Raw genomic sequence first — 21026 nt, 5'->3', positions numbered from 1 at the left:
ACCCACTGAGCCACCCACCCAGGCGCCCCTACGAGAGGTAATTTTTAATAGCTGCATACTATTTGAATATAGGCTTATTCTATGGGTTTTCTATTTTCTATTGTTGATCATCAGGTTGCTTACAATTTTGCAACATTACGATCTGTGCTGGACAGTGTGTTGTAGTTCAATAATCCATAATTATGCCAATAAATAATTTCTAGGGCTTTAAGATTATATTGCTAAATTTCCTTCCAGAAAGTTGTAACCAATTAACATGGCTACAAATAACTGATTTATATCGTCTAACTCCTTTGTCACTACCCTCCTCCGAATCCAAATATTTTTACAAATGTCCTCAATAATTTGGTAAGTGGAAAGGGCTATCTCAACACTTCGGTTTGCTTTTCTTTGATTAACAGCCATACTGGACATTTTTTCGTGTTTACTGGCCTATGTTTCCTATTTTGTGACATGCCTGCTCATGTCCCTCGCTCACATTATTTGGAACATGAAGTTTTACGGGTTTTGCGTCCTCAAAATCTCAACTGTCTTCACAGTGAATAATCCCTCTTGGCCTCTTGCAGTGATTCTTACCCGAAAGTCTAATTCGACGGAGATTAATGTTGTAATCCCTGCTCTCTTTTTGCTTCTACTTGCCTGGTATCTTTCTACTCACCCCTGTAACTGTTCTGAGTCGCTTTGTTTAGGATAGATACGTCCACTAGGCAGCATGTGGGCGGAGTTTAGTTTTTCTTTACGTATTGTGAAAAATCTGACTTAGGATTTTTCATCTGCTGCATATAAAAGAATGTGTAATAAATACGTGTGTTATTAAACAAGGTAGTTGAATCCATTTATACTTAGTATTGGCTCTTTCCCATGCCTCTGTTTCTTCATTTGTCTTCCCATTTCTCTCTCTGCTACTGGTTCTTTAACTCTCCATCTCACGCAGCCGACTTCCCAAGACAGAATGTTTTAAAAATGTGAAGTGATTCTTCCAACTCTCATCAAATATGTTCTTCCGTTTGCTAAATGGGAACGACCGACCCATCCTCTGACCAAACACATGATCTTTTGTGGAAATTTCAGGGCTATACAGTGAGTGGCTGGACACATGCCATCCCAGACTCTTATTCAGGATATTCACCGGGGAGGGGACAGATCTGCAGCTCCTGGGGCTCTGCTGAGTGCACAGGTCCCCTCCAGCACTGACCTTCTGAAGCCCACCGTTCTCCTCCACCAGCGGCGGAAGCACACTGGGGCCGCTGGCTGGTGGGGCCTCCACATTATAATCACGGAAGCAGCAGAAGAAGGAGCTGAGGATGCCACGGTGCCTCTGTTTCTTCAAGCTGACGTTGCACTGGGATGCTGGAAAGAGAGAAGCACACTGCGGCCAACTGCAGCACGTACTCGTGGCCGTAATGCAACGCGAAAACTCGAACGTGCAGTTTCCCCCCAGAGCCCCCATACCAGGAGACCTACTCGGGAAAGAAGATGAGGGGCCCCAGGAAGTCACGCTCAAGGATTGTTATTCAACATGTGAATCCTCGAGGGCCAGCTGGTCCATGGAGTCCAAGCCTGCTGGCCGACAGAACTCCTCTGACCTCAGCCCGGCGGGGGTTGCTGGCTCATTAACTGACCCAGCCTCAGGGTCAGGCCCCATCTGCATTCCTGAACCCAGCAGACAGTCTCCCGACCCAGGACTAAGCACTACTCCAAAACAAAGATCCTTTCAGGCACAAGTCAGACTTGACACTCTCCAAGCAGCGTTACTCTGTGCAGGGTGCCAAGAAAGAGTCACTTTGAAGCTAGGTCCTTGGACACTCCTAACTCCAACCCTGACCTCATGAAGAAATAAGATGTGTGAGGGCATGAAGACCCTTTCTTAAACTCTGCCGTCTGTCAAGTAACTGATGGGAGGACTGAAGTCTTCCATTGCACTTAAAACACAAACAGCAGATGTGGGACAGAGAACACGTGCTCGGCTGGGGCAGGGCTGGCCAGGGCAAAGTCCCTCTTCCTGAAGCCCAGGGCGACCCTGTGCCATGGACTCGCCCCCCGGCCTGTCCTGTCCCTCCGGAGGGAGTGAGGTTATCTTTTCTGTTATCTGGGCCTCAAGACAAGCTGCCGAAAGTCAGAAATAAAAGGCAAAAATGAGAATAAAACGAAAAACACACCTCAGGGGAGGAGACTGACAACCTGGAGGGGCAGGAGCAGTGCCTGGGAATGCATCCAGGGCTGTGCCACCACAAACCACCTCTGGGTGGGTCAACGTACTCTGGGCAGAGGCCACAAAGGGCCCGTGCTTAGGGTTAATGGGGAAAGTACCAGCGTAGGAAATCACTGAGTCCGCGTGGTAACTGTTGGGAGTTTATCTATCCCGAAAAGCTTGGCACGATCCCCTTTTTGTGTACTTAAGTGATTTGTGCACCACCTTCCCCGTCGTGAGATCACAAAACTCCTGCTAAAAGTCTTGGGGTACTCTTCTGCCAGCGGCAAAACCAAACGCATTCACGTGGAGATTCTGAGAAAAGACTGAAAAACTGTCTTTGCCGGCAACTCGACAGGCATGGACAGGCGTGGGCGAGTGGCCAAGTAAGTGTGAGTTTAAGGTCCTGATTTGCTAACAATGAGCTTTAGAACCATAACCGCCTGGAAATGATGGCTGTTTCATCTTCCTTGAGAACGGCTGGGTGCATGTCATAGGGCACCCCCGTCTTCTTACTTGGGGCCCCCCACGGTAGGCCAGGCCCGGCCACGGGGACCTCCAGGCACAGAGGCCTTCCAAGCAGCAGTGTGGGGAAGTGACAGTGACCACTGTTTGCTGAGGGCCAGCCCTCTGAATTCCAGTACCTCTCAGTTCTCATCTCAGGTAACCCGCACGGCTACCCAAGGAGATGGACACTTCGGTTTCCATCTCACCGCGGCGGAAATACAACTAGTAACCGCGTGTGCCAGGATCTGAACCCAAGGGGGCCTGTTTCCAAAGTCCGTGTGCCATGCTGAAGACAGTCTTGACCGATCAGGTCAGATCCAGGAGGGAACATGCCAAATGGGGGAGAAAAGACTGCAATAAACTCACGGTGTTTGTTTTTATGCCACACTCAAATAATTTAGTCAGGGGAAGAAAAAGAAAAGCGGTCTCTTCCCTGGCCAATGGCACATTTCTCTGCAAGTAAACACGCTATCTGTTTATGTCCCAGAGACACTGAGCAGCTGATGCCCAAGCAGGGCAGTACATAGCTTTGCAGAAAAAGCACCCGCAGCCCCCAGATCCCATTTTCATCGTCAGGTCATATACGTCTTCCTCACAACCAACTGACAAACAAATTAACAGACTAAAAAAATCCTAAATCTGGAGACGGCAAGCTACTTATAATTTCTACCCTTAGATGGTTTACCACGTAGAAGCCACAAACAGAGCTGCAGGAGTGAGTCCCCGGGGAGGCCAGCACCCTGAAAGGAAAGTGGCAGCCCGCTCAGGATTTCCCTTCTCTGCACCAGGAGGTGAAGCAGCCCAAAGCGGCCTCGCTTCCACACTGAGGGAGGAGCCGGGCCTCTTCCCACTAAGCAAGGTTTGTTCTAGGGCCTACAGGAAGCTTTGGGAGGCTGGGGGCTGTCTAATTTCCTGAACACTCTTGGACTCGTCTGGTGCTCTCAAAACCAGGCCAGCGGGGGAAATGAATGGAGCTGCTCAGCCTCACCCCTCCTTGGCACTTACTCGGTTCTGAAAGGGCTCAGGATGCTGACTGGCCGGGTCTAAAAATCCTACGGCCTTCCCCCGCCCCAAGCTGCTTTCCATCCATTACCAAGGCCCGGCCAATTCGAGCCACGTGATTGACTGGCATCTGACCCAACCTGGGCCAAGGAGAGTCTGCCCCAGGATTCACACTACAGCCACTGGAAAGGATATTCTCTTTTTGCTGGCTTGCCAAATGGGTAGGACGTAAACCTGGAGCCTTTGGTGGCTCTGGCCACGTGAGAAGCACCTACCCGAGGACGAGCCAAAACGGAGGAAAAAGTGGCTGAGACATGGAGAGGGACGAATCTCCGACAATACCATCTGGGGACGTGGTTTCATTAAAACCAGATCCTTCCCGGGATTCTGAGTTACGTAAGAGAATAAATTACCTGTTTTTCTGGGTTTATGTTATTTGCGATGGAAAAGATTATCCCTGGAAACGTCAGCTCCCTGTCGAGGTGGGGTGCAAACACTGGTGAACCACACAGGCACTGTCCCCACCTCACGTGGCTCACGTCTAGCACGAGAGACACCGAACAAGAGATTCTGGTACAGTTTGCGTCTTGCTATGACGGGCAGCACAGGGCGCACAGTCCCAACTGGAGGGTGGGTAGGAGTGATTTCTTAGAAGAAATGCTTTCTGAGCTGGGCTGACGGTTTCACAAAATTGCTGGAGGGGGCAGGAAAGTGGGGGACATAGCCATTGGTAAAGGGCCTGATGTGAGAGACAGCACGAGGGATCTGAGAAATCAGAGCAGTGGCGAGGGGGAGCGGACGTGGTGGACGACAGCCTTGTAAACCATGCGACGAGTCTGCATTTGGCTCTATGGAAATGGGGAGCGGCACGAGCAGATCTGGACCGCAAATGTCACGGTTTGACCTTGCGACTGGAACCACCGAGCTTAAATTTTAAATGGACTGATACAGGCTATCAATCCATATCAAGGATTTCCAGGATACCGTATCTGCAAATCAGAGATGTGAACCGTTTTGGGTAAAGAGCCTAGAATGGAAATTTCTTACTTAAAAATTGACTTTTAGTTTTGAGAAAAAGAGAGAGAGAGAGAGAGAGAGAGAGAGAGAGAGAGAGAGAGAGAGAGCGCATGAGCAGGGGAGGGGCAGAGAGAGGGAGACACAGAATCCGAAGCAGGCTCCAGGCTCTGAGCGGTCAGCACAGAGCCCCACATGGGGCTTGAACCCACGAACCGTGAGATCTTGACCTGAGCCGAAGCCGATGCGTCACCGAGCCCCCCAGGTGCCCCCAAAATTGACTTTAAATACAAGCTACATGGAAATAAAAAAAAAAAATTAAAATTAAAAAAAAAATAAATTACACGGAGAGAAAATGGGCTGTGGAGTGATTCTTGGGGTTTGAGTCCCTCCCTGCCACGTGTTAGCCAGTGTGACTTCATCTACCTAAGCTACACCACTTCGTACCTACGTCTGCAGGGCTGTTGTGTGGATGCAGCAAAAACACGCGTGTTTGTAAAGCACGTATGGTGCTCAAGAGAGAAGATCTACCGGCAGCTTAAGACACAAGCAAGAAGAGATTGATTGATTTAGGTACTGAGCAATGTCTCCCTGTGAACATTCAGAAGTTAGCGTGTCTCCAGACAACAGTCCTTACAAAAACAGCCTGGCTGTATGAGAAAACATGTAGGCAGAACCATTTTGGTTTTGGTTATGTGAATTCTAAACTTAGAACTTGACGTGGCTCCTTAAAACTTTACTTCCTTCCTTCCTATCCAATACTTTCTTTGTATAATAATAATAATAATAATAATAATCACAGAAACTAAACAAATAAAAAGCAGCTCCCCATGTGAAGCTTAAAATAAAGGCCTAGGACTCAGGCCTTTTCTAGGAACTCTTATATGAAATCCGGTTAGCAAGAAAGTGTTATAATTAAACACATGAAATGTCTGGGCAAAGTCCACCGAGGCAGACGGTGCGGTTCGGTCCTCTGGTGGGATGAAGGGGACGGGTCCGAGGAGCTATCAAACGGTGTTTATGCCAACGCACGGAGGGTGCAAGTGAATCCACAGCGAGTTGGTATGTACGGGCCAAGACGGGCATTTCTAGCCCTCCGCTGATACTTCCTGACCTAACCGGTTCCCTCCTGCGTCCAGAAACTGAGCTGTTGCCCCTCAAGCAGCCAGTGTTTCTCCATCAGTGTGGGAGCAGCCCATGCCACATAACCCGGGCCCTTAAACCGTTCTTGCGTTCTGACCTGGTTTGGGTTACAGCCGTGAGGAGGCCCTGGCTCTTTCCTGAACCCCTGGTCTCAGGACCAAAACCTCCTGGGTCTACACCAACTCCGAGCTTCACGTAACTTGTCTTTGTCAACACCCCACCCACCTGTCCTTATCTCACATCTGACCTGAAACTCCCACTGCCCCAAACACACCCCTACACAGTCAAAAGAGTAGCTCGGGATGAAGCTCAGAGAAGCTGGAACGTCGGTTGGTCGAAGTGATTGCTACTTACCATCAATCCATCCCGAGTCATTCGGGTTTCTCCCCAAGCCAAGGAACTGCATCTTGGCAGCTACAGACAACAAAGGTTTGCCTTTAACTCTCACAGTGCCAAGCCGGCCTCCGTGCCAAAGACCCAGCACCGCAGAGTTTCTAGGAGAAAACGGACTTGATACACCACATCTACTGCTAATGTGTCAAAGCACCAACACCTGCCCTCCATGCTAGCTTCTTTCTTGTTGCAAGAGCAGAATCAAGAAAGGATTCCACAGCAGGTTTTTAGCGTCCAAGTATTCACAGCAGAACATTAGAAACATGTCCAAGCATCAGCATGGACACCGGTGCTGTTAAGGGTGCAAAACTGCCCACCAGAGTCTCCCAAGGAAAAAATGCTTCTTCACGTGTGGGGATGTCAGAGCACACCCTGAAGAGCCCACGCAGCTGGATTCACAACTATATTACTAGGGAACAAGCTAGACACCTTTTTTTGAGTTGGGAGCGGGGGGGGGGGGGGGGTTCCTCTCGCCGGTCGCCGGCGTTTAAATGAATGCACCCTTTCTTCTCTTGTAGGACTGGGCTGCAAATCTCTGGAATGCAGCCCAGGGCCGTGGTTTGGAGTGGGTGTCTAACAGGAAATTCTGGGCAGTCTATGCATACATTACATTCCTTTCCCACCCCGAAAGAGTGGTCAACAAACACAACTTTCCTCTGTTTGAATAATAGGAGGGTAAGGGGGGGACTGTTGGGGTGGGGAGAGGCCAGGGCACAGACCGTACAGAGTTCAAAAGCAGATGTGGCTGCTGAGCATCCAAACATCCTTTTCTCCTAGAAAAAGGACTTAGTCACCAAAAGGGTCACCTGCTGAGATACCCAGTCAGTCCCTCTCCAATTTCCAAGTGATAAACTTCCCCTGGGAACTGCACCCGGCCCTCTGGAAGAAACGTGCCTTTGATCGCTCTTTTCCCACTACAGCCCACGACGGGCAGGGGCGGCACTACCCGTGAGGAATCCAGGGGAAGAGCAGGGGCTGGTGACTAAAGGCCAGGCAGGAGGAGTCCCCATGTCATCCTTCCATGATGGTAGGATGTCTCCCTTGTTCCCTGTTGGCTCCTAACAGCCCTCATCAGCTGCTGCCTTTGCAGGGGGCCCTTGACATAAATCGTGGCTGGCCTTCCCAGCGTGCGGTGCAGAGATGACACCCGGTTTTCCGACAAGGAAGCCGAGACTCGGAGTACTTACAACTGTGCAGTGAGGGTGCTGGGGTTCAAAGCCAGAGCAGCCCGACTACAGAGCTTCCAGCCCTCCCACTAGCCCTCCCTGCCTCGCTCCTCTGTACTCTTCTGGGTTTGGGTTTTACTTCCAGGGAGAAAAAGCTGATATGAGGCCTTGTGCTGCCTGTCATCACGCCAAAGGCCACACTTGAGAAAATTCCACAGTGAGCCAAGGATACTTGTGGTGGCCCTATGAGATCACTCCAGACACAGTGGGTCCACTGTGCCCCGAACGCACCCAGGCAGTCAAACTCTCTGTGACTTAGCTTCCAGGGAGTGCCCCTGTGCTGGGAATGCCCTCCTCGCCTCAGCACCTCCCAGACCCCTGGCCCAAGGCCACACGGCTCCTAAGTAACAGGGCTGGAGAGAAACCAGGTCTGGGGGAGTCCAGAATCTGAGCTCTCAGCCGTCACTGTACGGAGTCCGCTTTTCACAGCAAGGGCCAAAAGAAGTAACAGAACAAAGGACTCAAACAGAAAATGCACTTAAGAGGAAGTAAAGGTTAAAATTTAACAGTAATTAAATAAATGAACGCTGAAACGATGAAGCTCCGTTTTGTGCCTGTTAATTAAATGAACAGAAATGACGAAAACAACAACACAGCCAATGGTGGTAAGGTTTTGATGGCAGAGGCACCTTCGTCCACACGTTGCTGGTCACGCTGGAGACTGGAACGATCCGTTTGGAAAGCAGGCGAGGGATGTGTTGGAGACCATGAGTCTTCCGCGAACCATCCGAACGCCCAGCAGAGTGGGAAAGGTTAATTAAACTAATGCGTGCCAGCTGGAGAGAAAACCTTGCAGCCACAAGAAATGCCACTAGGAAGAGCCGTGGAAAAGTGCTCATGGTCACCGGCAGGTGAGACCTCTTGGTGCTGTACATTCCTTATGTCTTCAGCCTTGTCAGGTGTCTCTGGACAAGATCCGGAACACAGGCTCCAGGCGCACAAGCTTGGGACACATCTTGTTCGTGCCCAAGTCCCTCGGACATAGAAACGTGCCGGTACAGAACGGGCCCGTGGTGACACATGTTTACTGAATGAGTGTACGTATGAGACAAAACAGAGAACAATGAGCATTTCTGGGAGACTACCAAAGGAACAGCGCCTGTGATTCTTCAGAAAGAGGTCAGCTCAAGTAATACTGCTTCCTGGGAAGCCCTCTTGTCCACAGCAAGCCTCCTCCTCCAAGCCGGCTTCACCTATGCCACCCACGTCTCGCCAACCTATCTGAGGAATCCAACTCTCAGCTCCCAGATGTTTTTAATCAAAGTGGCAACCTCTGTTTCCTATGAAATAATTGGTGCAAATTTTCAGAGAGAGATTAAATAAAATTCACCAATACGTTCGGTAAGCATGGCAATTTCTGGATCATAGGGCTGGGTCAATTATTATTTTATTAACTTTATACTTTTCTATTGTTTTCCAGTTTCTATAATCTACTTCATGTTAATAATGGAAAACAATTGAACAAATATTAAAAATGTTTGTTTCTACTTAAAAAATATATGTGAGGGGCGCCTGGGTGGCGCAGTCGGTTGAGCGTCCGACTTCAGCCAGGTCACGATCTCGCGGTCCGTGAGTTCGAGCCCCGCGTCGGGCTCTGGGCTGATGGCTCAGAGCCTGGAGCCTGTTTCCCATTCTGTGTCTCCCTCTCTCTCTGCCCCTCCCCCGTTCATGCTCTGTCTCTCTCTGTCCCAAAAAATAAATAAACGTTGAAAAAAAAATTTTTTAAAAAATTAAAAAAAAAATATATGTGAACATTTTTGCATATGTGGGACCCTTCTACGACCTTACTTTGATGGGCTATATTGCATACGTGTGCCTATATACTGTGCCATAATTAAACTAACTTTGGACACTTATGCTGTTTCCTTTAAAAAAGTATCATAACAAGGGTGCCTGGGTGGCTCAGTCCGTTAAGCGTCCGACTTCGGCTCAGGTCATGATCTCGCGGTTGGTGAGTTCGAGCCCCGCGTCGGGCTCTGGGCTGACAGTTCGGAGCCTGGAGCTTGCTTCGGATTCTGTGCCTCCCTCGCTCTCTGCCCCTCCCCCGCTTGTGCTCTGTCTCCGTCTCTCAAAAAATGAATAAGCTTTAAAAAAATTTTTTAAAGTGTCACAACAAATGCTACAATTTGTTTGCAACAGCAATGTTAGGAAATATCTAGTTGTTCACTAATATGGGACAAAGTGGAATAGATCCCTGGTGTGGAGTATTATACAGCTGTTTAAAGGCTGCAGCTCTACACACACCGATGGTAGCAAACACTTACGTAAGATGTGCTAACTGCTATTCCTGCACTTTATATAGTGACTCACCGAATCACTTCAGTAATCTTATGTGTAAGAGCTAATACTATACTCCTTTTATAGATGAGGAAACTAAGGCCCCCAGAAGCTAAGAAACTTGTCCAAGATGACCTACATCGTAAACAGTAGTGTTTGTTCCAACCCAACTAACGCGTGCTTTTTAACTTCTGTACTATATTGCCTACTACTAATGGAACACATTCTGAGATCTATTAAATGAGAAAAGCAACGTACATATGGTACAGATAGTGTGCTACCGCAGACCTTCAAATACAAAGTTAAACAAATTAACAAACGAAAGAGCACAATCACGTGCACATTCTTACCTGCGCAAAAAGTACCTCTGGAAGGATTTATAAGCAACTGGTTGCTCCATGGGAGAGAAATGGAGGACAGAACTGGGAGGGAGGGAGAATGCTTTTTCACTCCATTTCCTTTCAGTATCCTTTGAATTTTGTACCACCCATTAAAGTGGAAATTCTATGTAATGTACCATGCATTATAATGAGTAAGAAGCATAAAAAATGATACTACAGCGAGGACGTGTACATAACTGTATGTGTCTGATTATCCTATTAGAAGAAATTCCTAGAAGTGCAATCGCTGGGACCAAAGTCTTTGAAGAAATGCTGAGCCTCGGGGCGCCTGGGTGGCACAGTCGGTTAAGTGTCCGACTTCAGCCAGGTCACGATCTCGCGGTCCGGGAGTTTGAGCCCCGCGTCAGGCTCTGGGCTGATGGCTCGGAGCCTGGAGCCTGTTTCCGATTCTGTGTCTCCCTCTCTCTCTGCCCCTCCCCTGTTCATGCTCTGTCTCTCTCTGTCCCAAAAATAAATATAAAACGTTGAAAAAAAAAAAAAAAAAAAAAAAAGAAATGCTGAGCCTCTAGATCCTGCGGACCATCTGCTGCCTAGAGAGGCGGTGTCGCAGTGCACCCCCAACCCGTGGGGTGTCCCCCAGAGGCTGTGCCAACACAGAGACTTTAAACAGCCTTTGCCCGTCTGCAAGGTAGAAATGGCAACAATGTCGCTTTCATGCGCATTTCCGCAATCGCCCTCCGACCTCTGACCTCCGAGTTCTGTGACCTCTCCTACGCCTCTGACCATTTCTACTGCTTCTGAGAACTGGGCTTATATATTTTTTGCCTATTTTTCCACTTTTTTCTTTGATTGTTAAGAGTTCCTTTGTCCAAACTGGAGACATAATCCTTGGACCGTTCTGTACGTTGGAAATAGTCTGTTTGTTTTAGGCCTTTTGTTTTTTACGGTGGTTGTAGATGTGCAGAAGTTTTAAGTTGTTAGGGAGTCAAATCAAATGATTTTTTTTTTTTTAATTTTTTTTTTTTTCCAACGTTTATTTATTTTTGGGACAGAGAGAGACAGAGCATGAACGGGGGAGGGGCAGAGAGAGAGGGAGTCACAGAATCGGAAACAGGCTCCAGGCTCTGAGCCATCAGCCCAGAGCCCGACGCGGGGCTCGAACTCACGGACCGCGAGATCGTGACCTGGCTGAAGTCGGACGCTTAACCGACTGCGCCACCCAGGCGCCCCCAAATGATTTTTTTTTAATGTTTGTTTATTTTTGAGAGAGAGACCGAGCATGAGTGGGGAGGTGCAGACAGAGAGGGAGACACAGAACTCAAAGCAGGCTCCAGGCTCCGAGCTGTCAGCACAGAGCCCAATGCGGGGCTCGAACCCACGGACTCAGGGACTGTGAAATCATGACCTGAGCAGAAGTCGGTCACCCAAATGAGCCAACCAGGTGTCCCATCAAATGATTTTTTAACTGATTTCTTCCCACCCTAATATGATATACTAGTCACTTACATTTTCTTTTAGTTTTTTTTAATTAAGTTTATTTATTTTGAGAGAGAGAGAGTACACGAGCAAGGTAGGGGCAGAGAGAGAGACAGACAGAGAGAGAGAGAGAGAGAGAGAGAATGAATATCTCAAGCAGGCTCCATGCTGTCAGCACAAAGTCCAATGCGGGGCTCAAACTCACAAACCGTGCGATCATGACCTGAGCCGAAATCAAGAGTCAGACACTTAACCGAATGAGCCATCTAGGCATGCCACCGCCCCACCCCGGCCCCGGCCCCGGCCCGCCAACCTTCTAGTTCTTTTTTCAGTTTCAAGTATCTTTAAAGTAAAAATTTTATCTGTTTGGAGTTTATTCTGTACATAGTAGGATATATGAAATCTACCTAGTTTGCCCCCAAAGGTTAAATATCCTAATAATATTTATTAAACAATTCATCTTCATACACTGAGTGGGGCATTCTCTTCATCCCTCTCTGCTCCCCTCCAGTCCTCTGCTTGTGCCCGTAACACAAAGCTTTGCTACTGCAGATACACTATTTTATAGTTAACAGTACTGGTCCCCGTTTATTATATTTTTTTCGAAAACTTCTTGGATAGTCTAACCCTTTATGCTTCCAGATGAATGTCAGAATCACTTTATCAAGTTCTAAAAAAAAAAATACCATTGGGATTCGGTTGCATTAGGCTCATGAAATATACATCCACTAACTCTAGTTAATTCCATCAAAGTATAAAGGAAGGTTAAAACGAGAAAGTTTAAACAATCCATTTGTTGTACCTTATTCCTTAAAATTGTGCCAAGATTAAAAGTGGCCTTGGTTATCAGCTTGGAATAGACTGTTGTAACTATAAGATACTTTATACAACTCCCATGGTAACAATAAGGAAAATACCTATAGAAGAGACACAAAAGAAAATGAGAAAGGATTAAAAACATGTCACCACAAAAAAGTCACTGACACACAAGACAGCTAAAAAGAAAAACGAGAGACCACAAGTTACAAGACAGAAAACGAAATGCAATAGTAAGACCTTCCCTATCAGTACATGTTAATAGATTAAAGTCCCCAACCAAAAGACATACAGTGGCTGAATGGACAAAAAAATAAGATCCAACCACCTGCTGTCTATAAGGGACTCACTTTAGATTTAAGAACACACATAGGCTGAAAGTGACAGGGTGGAAAAAGATATTCCATGCGAATGGTAGCAAAAAGAGAGGAGAGTGGCTATACTTAGAGACAAAGAAGAACATTACTGGTAAAAGGGTCAATTCACTGGAAATACAACAATTATAAATATATATGTACCTAACACCAGAGCACACAAATATACGAAGCAAGCATGGGCAGAAATGAAGGGCAAAGCAGACAGCGACACATTAATAGAAAATTTCAATAATGGAAAGAACATCTAGAGAGAAGACAAACAGAAGACCTGAATAACACAAGAGACCAAATGGACCTAACAGCCATGTACAAAACACCGCACCCAGCAGCAGCCCCATACATATTCTTCTCAAGTACTCAAAGAACATTCTCCAAGACAGATCACACATTAGGTCACAAAACAAGTTTTAACAAATTTAAGAAGACTGAAATCGTACCAAATAACTTGTCTGACCACAATGGAATTAAGCAAGAAATCAACAGAAGGAAATTTGGAAAATTCACAAATATGTGGAAATTAAACAACACACACTTGAATAACCACTGGGTCAAAAAAGAAATCACAGATATCTGAGACAAATACAAATGAAAACACAACATACCAAAACTTACAGGATGCAGAAAAAGCAGTATGAAGTTTAGAGTGGCAAATGCCTACATTAAACAAGAAGAATTATGGGGCCCTTGGGTGGCTCAGTTGGTTAACTGTCCAACTCTTGATTTTGGCTCAGGTCCTATCTCCCGGTTCATGAGTTCAAGCTCCATGTCAGGCTCTGGCTGACAGCCCAGAGCATGCTTGGGATCCTCTCTCTCTCCCCACCCCCCTCTCTGCCCTGCCATCCCCCCTCAAAATAAATAAATAAACTTGAAAAACAAAAGAAGAATGTTATCAAATAAACACCCTAACTTTATACCTCAAGGAATTGGAAAAACAAGAGTAAACCAAGCCCAAAGTTAGCAGAAGAAAGGAAATAAAAAATAGTTACAACAGAAATAAACAAAATAAAGACTAGAAAAACAAAAGAAAAAAATCAATGAAACTAAGAGTTGGGTTTTTGAATAGATCAACAAAACTGATAAACCTTCAGGTAAACTAATTAAAAAAAAAGAGAAAACTCAAATAAAATAAAAAATGAAAGAGGAGGCATTAACAACTGATATCACAGAAATAAAAAAAGATTATGAGACTACTATGAAACATTATATGCCAACAAACTGGATAACCTAGAAGAAATGGATAAATTTCTAGAAACATATAATCTACCAAGACTGAATCATGAAGAAACAGAAAACCTGAACAGTTCAATAATGAATAAGGAAACTGAATCAATAATCAAAATCTCCCAACACAGAAAAGCCCAGGGTCAGATGGCTTCACTGGAGAATCCGATCAAACAGTTAAAGAAGAATTAATACCAATTCCCCTCAAACTCATCCCAATAATTAAAGAGGTCAGAACATTTCACTCATTTTACGAGGGCATCTTCATCCTGATACCAAAGCCGAAGACCTACAAGAAAAGCAAAGCACAGGCCAATATCCCTGATGGATAAAGATGTAAAAATCCTTAACAAAATACTAGCAAACCAAATTTAACAGCATAGTAAAAGGATCATGTCCCATGACCAGGTGGGATTTATCCCCGGGATGCAAGGATGGTTCAACACACACAAATCCATCAACGTGATACACTCCATTAACAGAGTGAAACACAGATCACATCCACAGACGCAAAAAAAGGCATTTGACAAAATTCAACACCATCTCATAATAAAATACTAAAAAAATAGAACTTAAAGGAAAATAATCTCAATATAATAAAGGGTATATACTAAAAGCCCATAGTTTTGCTGTTGTTATTACGCTACAGTTAAACATATCTTTCCTATGATTTCCTATGGTTTCTTCCCCTCCCCCTCCCCCCGCCCCCGCCCAAAGCCCAGAGTTAACGTCCTACTCAAAGTGAAAAACTGAAAGCTCTTCCTCTAGGCTCAGCAACAAGGCAGGGTGCCCACTTGCCACTTTGATTCAACAAGGTAGTGAAAATCCAAGCAATTAGACAAGGAAAAGAGATAAAAGGCATCTAAGTTGTTAAGAAAGAAGCAAAACCATCTCAGTTCACAGATGACATGATCTTATATACAGAAAACTCTAAAGATCCCATAAAAAACTACTAGAACGAATAAATGAATTCTGCAAAGTTGCTGGAGACAAAATCAATGTGCCCAAATCGGTTGCGTTTCCACCTGCTTACAACAAACAATCCAACAATGAAAAGGAAATTAAGAAAACAATTGCACTTTCGATAGCATCAAAAAAGTTTTTTCATTTTTTTGGTTAAACTTAATCAAGGGGACGAGAGCCTTGTACACTGAAAACTACAACTGGTGGAAGAAATTGTACAAGACACTAACATGGGGCGCCTGTCTGGCTCAGGCAGTAGAGCGTGTGACTCTTGATCTCAGGGTCATGATGAGTTCACGCCCCACGTTGGGTGTGAAACCTACTTAAAAAATGTGAAGAAACTATAGAAGACACAAACAAATGCTAAGACACCAGGTGTTCATGGATTGAAGACTTAATGTTATTAAAATGTTCACACTACCCAAAGCAATCTACAGATTCAGTGTAATCTCTTAAAATCCCAATGGCCTTTTTTTTTTTTTCTGGCAGAAATAGAATTAAAGAATCCTAAAATTCATATGGAACCTCAAATAGCTAAAACAGTCTTAAGAAAGAAGAACAAAGCTGGAGGGCTCACATTTCCTGACTTGAAAATATATCACAAAGCTATCCAACAGTATGGTGCTGGCATTAAGACAGAGACACAGACTCATGGAACAAAACAGAGAGCCCAGAAATAAACTCACACATACGTAGTCAAAGGGGCTTCAACAATGGAGTCAAGTCTACACATTGAGGAAAGTATAGTCCCTTCAACAAATGGTATTTCTGAAAACTGTATACCCACAGGCAAAATAATATAACTGGACCCTTATATTACACCATGTACAAAATCAACTCAAAAGTACATTAAAGATTTAAGTTTAAGACCTAAAATTATAAAACTCATCGAAGAGAACAGGGAAAAATGTTGGTCTTAGCAATGATTTTTTTAGATAGGACACCAAAAGTATAGGCAACAAAAGCAAAAATCAGACAAGCAGGACTATATCAAACTAGAAAGCTTCTGCACAGCAAAGGAAACCATCAACAGGCCTACAAAACGGGAGAAAATATTTGCAAACCATGTATCTGGTAAGGGGTTAATACCCAAAATATGTAAGGAACTCCTATGACTCAACAGCAAAACAAACAAAACAAATAATCTGAATTTAAAAATGGGCAGAAGACTTGAATAGACATTTCTCTTAAAAAAGACATACAATGGGGGCGCCTGGGTGGCTCTCAGTTAAGCGTCCAACTTCAGCTCAGGTCACAATCTCTCAGTTCAAGGGTTCACGCCCTGCATTGGGCTCTGTGCTGACAGCCCAGAGCCTGGAGCCTGCTTCGGATTCTGTGTCTCCCTCTCTCTCTGCCCCTCCCCTACTTGTGCTCTGTCTCACTCTCAAAAATAAATAAACAACAACCAAAAAAAGACATACCATGGCCAAATGAAAGGATGCTCAACATCACTAATCATCAAGGAAATGCAAATCAAAAGCACATGAAATATTATCTTATACCTGTAAGGATGACCATCATTTAAACACACACACACACACACACACACACACACACACACACACACACACAAAAGACCAAGTGTTGGTGAGTATGTGGAGAAGCTGGAACACCTGTGCACTGTTGCTGGAAATGTAAAATGGTGCAGTTGCTGTGGAAAACAATATGGAAGTTTCCCCCCAAATTAGAAATCCCATATTTAAAAAAAATTTTTTTTAACATTCATTTATTTTTGAGAGAGAGAGTGCAAGCGAGCAGGGGAGGGGCAGAAAGGGAGACACAGAATCTGAAGCAGGCTCCAGGCTCTGAGCAGTCAGCACAGATCCTGACGTGGGGCTCGAACTCACAAACCGTGAGATCATGACCTGAGCCAAAGTCGGAAGCTCAACCAACTGAGCCACCCAGGCGCGCAACCCTCCCCCCCCCCCAAAGTCCCGTATTTTTAATATTAGAAAGATCACTACATATGATCCAGCAATCCCACTTCTGGGTACTTATCCAAATGAATTGAAAACAGGGTCTCAAAGAGATATCTGCTCTCCCACGTTCACTGCAGCACTATTAACAACTGCCAAGAGGCAGAAGCGACTGGAATGTCCAACAATGGATGAAGAAAGAAAATGTGGTATATACATACAATCAAATATTATTCAACCATAAAAAAAATAAACACTGTCATGTGCTACAAATGGGTGAACCTTGAGGACACTATGCTAACTGAAATAAGCTAGACATAAAAAAAAATACGGTATACGATTCCACTTCATATAGTCAACAATGCTGTCCCACACCTAAAACTCATTTAGAGGGTAGATTTCATGTTGTATGTGTTGTTTTGCTTTTTTATCACATTAAAACAAAAGAGTGGCTTCGGAAGGAAGCCACAACCACCACTGATGGAACGTCACCTGCCCTGTGCCAGCAGCTCCCACAACTGATCGTGCACCATCCCCACCTCGCGCGGGCATCATCACCCTCATTCCAGCAGTCCAGGAAGTGGGGCACCTGGACTTTGCTCAAGTAGGCACAACCACCATGTGGCTGAACTGCAGTTTGTATTCAGGCCGCCAGACTGCACAGTCTATGTGCGCTTTTCTACCCGCCATCATTACGACTAACGCACCATGGGGTATCTGCCTCACCCGCTCTGGCCTACGGGTGACCCAAGCGGCTGGTGGGGCTCGTTCACTCCGGCTCACCACCCCTCTCGCCGGGCAGTAGCATTGCAAGCGTCCTCGACACAATGACTGCATTTGCTTGTGGAATGCTCGTGGTTGTGGGTAAAAGTCACAATTCATCGGTAAAATTCCACTGAAAACTGCTATCGTTGGATCAAACTTCTCCCAGTGTACTTAATTAGAATCACTAGCCAAAGCAGCAAGCCAGCTCACCCGGAAGAGTCTTCTACGTTGGTTCGGCAATTAAGGTGTAACCATACCTATACCTTGCTCTCCATCCAATCATACCAAATACCGGTTCAAAACTGGGGGGAAAAAAATCACCTTAAATAATTATGTCTCTATTCACCAATGAGAACAAAAATTAATTCCCTAATAGCTTATCTGGTGGCATTGACATGGGGTCCGTGACGGGGGCAGAAATAAGAAAATACTGGTGTTTCTTGCGCAGGCTGGACACCTGTGAGCTCATCCACCACGGCCGTTCCTCTCAGGTCCCAGGCGCGGCTTCAGAGAAGCTCTCTTCCTCGCTCTGCTGCTCTGCTGAATTTGGCTCGTCGAGTTTTATCCCTACTTACCTTGTGTTACTGTCTAATTTCCTTCCGTCAGCCAGCCTGCTGTCTCCTCTGTGACCCTGCTCTGGCCTCACAGACCTCCCCTCGGTGGCATCCTTCTGGTCTCAAGTTAACAGTATTGTCAGCCCCCCAGAGGGCAGTGAATTCACCAGCACATGCTTAGTTAGCGTCTCCTGTCCTTCGGGTAGTGTTCTACGTGGACAAAACTCACAAACATCCCTGCCTTCACTGAGCTTACTTATGTTGCAGTGGGAAGAGACAGACAATAATTACGTGTAAAGTATAGAGTACGTCAGAGGGTGGTAAGTGTTGTGGACCAAAGCAAAGCAGGAAAGAGGTGAAAGAGGGACTTAAAAGAAAGACCTTAAATAAACCTATTTAGAGTCAAGGGCAGGTCCTGTGAAGTCACCACCCATGGCTTTGGAGAAGTGTCACCCCTACAAGGAAGGCCCCTCACAACTGATGTATCTCTTTCACTTCTCTTTCTCCCATTCTGTCACCCACCCTTCACTGGCCTCCGCACATACCCCACCCAGCATTCCTTCTAGAATGTCTCCATAACCTTATGTTATCTGCCAGCATCTGCCCTACTCCCAGGACCAGATACTTACTTTGCAGGACCCAGTGCAAAATGAAAATGCAGGGCCCGTTGTTAAAAAAGTAAGAATTTCAAGACAGTAACTGCAGAGCATTAAACCAAGCGTGGGGCACTCTGTGAAGCACAGGAGGCATGCCCACGAGGCTGGCCGTGCTTACTCCTACTCTACCCCAGAAGGCAGATGAAGGCAAGGCCCTGTGAATGAGGCCTTCCTCCCACCCCAAACACAGCCCCAGTTAGAGGTGCAGAATAACAGCAGCCCTTACTACATCCTCCAAAGCGCTGAACGAGTCTGGGTGGAGGAGAAAGACGAGCCGAGGAACCAGCAGTGGGAGGGCGGCTTTTATAGGACAGCTTCCTGAGGGGGGGAACCTGACACCCAAAGAGAGGGCTACACAGAAATGCCTCCTGAGTACCTCCTGGGCTTGAGGGAACACGACAACGTCGGAGGATGCAGCCACAGTGGTTGGCTAAGGTTTCCCTTGGACAGAACAATTTCCTGGGGGGAAGGGGGCTGCTGCTGGGCCCAGAAAGATGGACAGAGGGGATATGGAGGGACGTTTATATGGGGGAAATGGAAAGTTACAAGGGCAAGCAAGTAGCCAGTGTGTTTGAGGGGCAACGAGGAGGCCAATTCGGCTGGTGGCAGAGGATGTCCCACACCAGATAGCACCACAGTGGGGAGGGCCTTTAGCCTGAAGGCAGCGTGGGTGTTTGAGGGGGGAGGTGAATGCTCTGAGGAGGGACAGTGACAGGAGGAAAGCTGTGCTCTTGGAAGGCCTGTCTGGCAATGTATGAAGGACAGACGGCAGGCTCAGATCCTCCTCTAAGCAGGGGTGAGGACAGGAGGGAGGGAGCCTACCCAAATTAGCTGGGAAGAGCCTTCCTACCGTCGGCGGTGGGTCTGCACAGATGGACAGACATGAGAGGAGGTTTGGAAGCACATTTCCAAGCAAGCAACAACAAATAAGAGAACTGTACATCCCTGAGACAAAGTTCTCTGGCAGGATGCCCCAAACCACGTGCATCCCGCAGAATTCCTAATTTTAGAAACCAGACTGGAACTCGTCTGACCAAAATAAACCTGGTCCCAAATATTTACTTTTGTCGTTATTTTGCAGTTGTGGAGGCAGGAAGATCAACACGAGCCCAGAAGATTTTACGCGTTACCCACCGGGATAATTCCTCACGGTGCCCTTTTGTAGACCGTTGCTGGAAAGGCCGGTAACTACGATACAGGGGAATCTCCAAGTAAAAAGTAAAAGTTGTTGGCACGGGGCCATCCATCCTTTGCAGTCTCTCAAATATCAACTCTGGACTTCATAACCCCTTCGAATTCCCTTTTCGCATGGATAAACAAGCCTCCCGATCGTGGGACAGCAACCACAAGGTTCAAAAGAGCAAATGGCCGGCCCGGAGAAATTTATTTTCATCACATAAACAGGACACACAGCGCTCCTTCTCTCTCCTCAGGCCAAATAATGGAAACAGCTTCAGCACGAATCGCGATGAACTCTCAATTCCTACCGTTAAGAATGTCCAGACGAGGAAAATTTCACCTTGGGCCAGTTTGAAGCATATGGCAAGAGACCAGCTGTCCTTGTTCCCAGTTTTCAAACACAGAAACTCCCCCATTTCGTTTTAACAAGGGAAAGGTAAACACGAGAGGCTGTGCTTGTGACAGTCTGAAGAAAACAGGCATCAGCTCTCATGCATATGGACAGACGTTTTCAGATTAATTTTGAAATTTCATCAAATCATATGTTTGTGTTGCTGCCTTCCTACGGTGGTAGTTTTCCTGACAGCCTAAATAAGTGACTTAATATTGTCTGGATTTCCTATTGCTTTGTAAGTGTGTCGTTTCATTTAAAAAAAAGAGAGAGAGAAGCAAGGAATACCTGGAAGGCTTGTTCGCATCAACTAGCTAAGCGTTTAATAATTCAGATGGAAATATGCACATTAAATGTCACTGTCGACAGTCTACGGTTGTTAACTGTACATTTTTAATTTCCATAAGAGCGTGACTTCACAAGAAATCTTTTTGGCTACTTGTTCCTTAACCAGGAATCTTCTAGGGTATATAACCTTTATAAATGGGAAAAAATGTTAACAAACGACCCCAAGAAACCTCTCAAGAGAAAAAATGCTTAAACCACGTATTTCAAAATCAACCCCACACTTCGGGGACTGAACACGGAATACGAAGTACCATGTGATTCTTCCTACAC

The 21026-nt window shown here is 46.0% G+C and overlaps 1 protein-coding gene across 3 annotated transcripts in view; it reads right to left on the bottom strand.

The window, feature by feature from the left end:
- CTDSPL (CTD small phosphatase like) overlaps positions 1-21026 on the bottom strand; it is a 121405-nt gene that overhangs the window by 35146 nt on the left and 65233 nt on the right. For all 3 annotated transcript variants that reach the window (XM_047874589.1, XM_047874590.1, XM_047874591.1), the window contains exon 2: positions 1196-1350. In XM_047874589.1, the coding sequence (XP_047730545.1) occupies positions 1196-1350 (155 nt within the window). The remainder of the gene's footprint in view (positions 1-1195; positions 1351-21026) is intronic.

Source organism: Prionailurus viverrinus, chromosome C2 (assembly GCF_022837055.1).
Source record: "Prionailurus viverrinus isolate Anna chromosome C2, UM_Priviv_1.0, whole genome shotgun sequence".
NCBI lineage: Eukaryota > Metazoa > Chordata > Mammalia > Carnivora > Felidae > Prionailurus > Prionailurus viverrinus.
This window is presented reverse-complemented; position numbering and strand designations above follow the sequence as displayed.